The sequence below is a fragment of the Lepisosteus platostomus genome, chromosome 16, assembly GCF_059453375.1.
Source record: "Lepisosteus platostomus isolate fLepPlt1 chromosome 16, fLepPlt1.hap1, whole genome shotgun sequence".
NCBI classification, from domain to species: domain Eukaryota; kingdom Metazoa; phylum Chordata; class Actinopteri; order Semionotiformes; family Lepisosteidae; genus Lepisosteus; species Lepisosteus platostomus.
Genome location: NC_142626.1, coordinates 27,449,119 through 27,453,522, shown reverse-complemented (window position 1 = coordinate 27,453,522; position 4,404 = coordinate 27,449,119). Strand labels below are relative to the sequence as shown.

Genomic DNA, 4,404 nt, shown 5'->3' with positions numbered 1-4,404 from the left:
TAAATAAATAAAGAATGAACTGAAGAGTAAATAAGTGCAGAAGTTGTGATGAAATCTACAATGTATGTGGCATACTGTACGAATTCCAGTCATATAGTGTATTTACACTCCACAATCAAACTACTGTACTAATGAAAAAGAGTAGAAACTCTTTGGTAATGATAACTATATTAACGTAATTAGGGGACACAAGGGTAACTAGAGAGATTAGTGTCTAGCCACAAAAACTTTCACAAAAGTCTCTACAACACTCAGTGCAGTTACAGGTCATTTTTAGGGAGAACCTGCACAAGAGAAATGGAGGTATTTTTGACTGCATAAACTAAAACCTTTTTTGGTGAGGTACGAATAGACAGAGCCCTGTGTTACGGTAAAATCACAAGCCAATGTAGAAGATCATCTCAGTTTTTGAGAGGTTCAGCCATCGTCACACAATTGCTCTACTCCAATATGAAGAAAGCAGCCCCACTGGGTTTCATATTTTACAAATCAGGCTTTCAGTACTTTAATCCCTTTCCTTCAAAAATCTTATTAAAATTGAATAAGATTTCGGGCACAGTGCAATTTATTTAAGGATTTTTACACAACATAACAAAGGTAACGCATAGCACTCTTGTGCAGATGCTTTTAAAGTTCATGAAGATATTTTTAATTTAATAAAACCTACAGATAACCACTTGTTTCCTAATATTTTTTAGAAGAAATAGCTTATAATGAAATTTCTGGCAAATTCAAACATTCGTCATATTTCAAGTAGATGGCTGCAGCAGCACTTCTCTCTTCAGCATGGAATAAACCTTTACTTGTTCCTCATCATATTTCCTTTACTCACCAATAGTGACATCACACTGTTAATTATGTATTTATTCAGATTTATTCAGTGGAAATGCCTGGCCTCTATAGAACAGGAAGGAACCTGTGTGTCTGGAGCCCATAAGCTGTTGCTCTCCCTTGCCTGCAACATGCAGTCTATCTCTGTACTGTGTCTGGCACTGGCTGCACTGTGCACAGTCAATGGAGAGGTTTTTAATGATTTCAATCAGTGTAACATATTTTTCTTTAGAAACACACCTGTGATAGGCCTGGATGAGGTGGCTCTTCCTGTTCCTCAAGACGACCATCCTGAAACATTTCAAACATGCCTCTCAGCTTATGGGCAACAGTCTCCTGCATTTGTCTGTCAGAGAACTGGGAATCAATACCATTTTGCCTCTCTGTATGACAGAGGCAGGCGCATCCCACTGTATTCTGCCTATGAGATGGATCTCCGTAATGGAACAGGGGGGCGACAGGGCTATTTCAATGTTGAGCCACAGGTAGGTGCGCTGCTAGTTAAACTGTTTTAGAATTGACCTTTGACATGTGAATGTTTAAAAAAACATAAATACCAGTTTGTATGGATAATGTATTAGAGACTTTCATAATTAAATGGTGAACTTTTTAATAATCTATGTACCTTCTACGTTTCCCTTCTGTTGAGTACAGATTGGATATTTCTAATGAAATAACTATACGAATGTACTATGTTTCACCTTGATTCACTTGGGCTTTCAAGACATAGTATAAATAATACAGTAGGACTGTTAGTCCTGTGTCATTGTTTAGGCACATTTGGAATGTAGATAATATACCTACAGTAATACAGTAATAAAGTGTGGTCTGCACAGCTACACTGCCCAATATTTCTCATGATTGCTTAACTTGGTTTTTATGTGATGTTACATGCATGAAGTCTTTGATCAGAATGTTATATTAGAAAAACTGAGAGAAAGCATGTCTGAGAATTGTATAGATTCATCTCCCATTAATGTAGTCTGTATGCAATGAATGAAGTAGTTTTTCACTATTCCTCCAGATAGTTTTATATTTACAAATGAAAGCATTTCTCTTGAAAATGGATAAGCATTATTCAAACCAATTGTCCAAAATAAGGCATGTTCTGCATTTCAGCTGGTGCACAGAAGTCTTTCACAAACTCAGATGAGAGAGATTGATACCAAAAGACAGATTGCTAATTACAACAAGCAACAGTCATGCAACGAAAGTATAGAGCAATACAGGCAAATGTACAAGCTGAAGTGGAGCCAGGCTGTTGATAAGGATTTCCAAAACTGGGACCGAGGCCATCTGAACCCTGCTGGTCATCACAGTGAGAAAGTTGAGTCCTTGGCCACCTTCACTCTGACCAATGTGGCTCCCATGAGCAAAACCCTGAATACCCAACACTGGAACAAGTATGAACAGAGACTGAGGGATAATCTGACAGCTGGCTGCTCACATATGTATGTGGTGACTGGTGTGGTCCCTGGTCAAAACACTACGGTGAATCGTGTTAACATCCCAAGCCACTTCTGGAATGCCTACTGCTGCACCGATAACAATGAAGTTCCTCTGAGGGCAGGGGGGGCTATAGCTGAAAATACAGATTATGGATATGTGGATGAAAAAGGTCTGTCAGACCTTCAAGTGCAATTGAGGGGTCTTTTACATGCACAAAAGTTTGATATATTTCAAAACTGTGCTCCACACCATATTTCATCAACTAGATAATTAGTCAAAATGATCATTTTTAAATTTATGTGACAAAGAAGAATATTAAAATTAAAATTTACAATTAATTGGTTGAATAAACATTTTCTGTAAGACAATACAATTAGTGACAAATAAAGGTTAATTCCGTGCTGAAAGGAAAAGAAAAGAAGCACATGTTGGCTGTTGAGCCTCACCTGAAGAAGGCTCCACAGCTGAAATGTTATGTCAACAGTTACTTGTTCCTTTGCAGCCTACACATGCTGATGTAGCTCCCTACTCAAACTAATACAATAAGTGTGCATTTCTGTTTTTTTTTTTTATTTTAAGTTCCTTCGCTTTGGCTTATCAAATGAAACGTAAAGACTTGTTTAATCTGTAACAGTATTTTTTGTCCATCAAGTACATATATTTCAGATTTATTTCACTATGTGTGTAAAAAAGATAAGCACGTGTTGTATAGTGCTATTTCCATGCATAATGTGCTCACATACAGTGCTTTGCAAATGTATTCAGACCCTTCCTTCAGTCTTTAACCGCAAATGTATAAGTTTGCAGGAAATATCAATAAAATCCACACTGAAATATGTTGACTGCTTATCTGCATGAATTCCCCCCACACACAAACAGCACAAACGATAACTCCTACCATATTCTTTTGTGCAACCTCTGTACTAGTCTGTACCTTTAAAGGTAAGTCTACTTTGCTTTTCTTCCCACGATGTATTGTAGAGTGTTCTTTTTTCTGGGTGTGGCATCACTCAAACCAAACCAAGGACACCGTGCTGCAGAAACTAATCATTCTCATGTGCTTATTCGATGTTTATGGCTTGAAAAGTTGAGTTTGTGCTGGTTTCATTTCAGTCAGTGCTGTGGAAGCTCACACAACTGGTGGACCTTCTTGCATAAGGTATAACCCAAGTCCAGTCTTGCTGGAATCACCCTGCACAGTAACAGTAAAGTTAAATTGTTTGTTGATTACTGGATGATGAAATCTGGATTAAGACAAAATATAGATTTTCTTCAGTGCTGTTGTAAACCTGAAAGAGGCACATTGTGTACACCACAAGCTATATCAATATTCTAGCACATAATATAACTATTTTTATATATTAAGCTATGTAAGAAACAAATCAAAAGTAATGCTCTGATCAGGCTTTGAACCGCCTGGGTGCAGCACTCTACATTACAGTCCAAGAGTGTTTCATTGTCCATTACTTCTATAAGGACAATAAAAGTTTTTTTTTAATAAAACGAATGTCCAACTTTTTTAACAAGAAGTAGTGTTCTTACCACATATTGTTAGAAAAAGATAACACATTTTAGCTTTTATGAGGTACAGTATATAAACGTTATAATGTTAGAACAAGTACGTTACAACTTTTCCAAAATACCCTCCATAAATTACCAAGTTAAAGACTTTGATGTATAAAATATTAACATGTATGAAGAAGGTGGAATATTGTTGTGTACTTTTTATATTTAGCTACATCTACTGCATATGCATCTGGTACTAGTTCCACTCAATGATTAGGTTACTGCATTGGCTTTACACAGTTACCTTGGTTTACATAGTAGGGGGTGCTGAGAAGCATTACTTCAGTCTTGTCACAGTTTAAATGAAACAAAATTGAGTCATCCAGGTTTTTTCTGTAACAGACACAATTAGAGAGTGCAGAATCAGTCTCTTTAAAGTCAGGTTTACGATGGAGGTAGATCTGAGTATCATCCATTTAGAAATGATCATTCAGAAGATATGATCTTTACATATACTGTATATTTACTATATACAGTACGTACTATATTTATATAGAGAAGGTACATCATTTTGTACTTCACAATGTACTGTATACATTTCCTGTTATTTCTATACTA

At 36.4% G+C, this 4,404-nt stretch overlaps 1 protein-coding gene across 1 annotated transcript; it reads left to right on the top strand.

The window, feature by feature from the left end:
• The first annotated feature begins 911 nt into the window (after window positions 1-911).
• Window positions 912-3,114, top strand: LOC148647131 (endonuclease domain-containing 1 protein-like). The gene is made up of 2 exons (XM_088609038.1): window positions 912-1,316; window positions 1,951-3,114. The coding sequence occupies exons 1-2, from the start codon at window positions 963-965 to the stop codon at window positions 2,548-2,550; spliced, it is 954 nt and encodes a 317-aa protein (XP_088465164.1). The 5' UTR covers window positions 912-962; the 3' UTR covers window positions 2,551-3,114.
• The last annotated feature ends 1,290 nt before the right edge of the window (window positions 3,115-4,404 follow it).

What these genes read in the sequence shown, in the direction of transcription:
- LOC148647131 (XM_088609038.1), top strand. Translation starts at nt 963, where the DNA reads ATGCAGTCTATCTCTGTACTGTGTCTGGCACTGGCTGCACTGTGCACA. An exon ending in ATTTCAATGTTGAGCCACAG is followed by an intron (nt 1,317 to 1,950) that starts GTAGGTGCGCTG and finishes TCTGCATTTCAG; the next exon opens with CTGGTGCACAGAAGTCTTTC.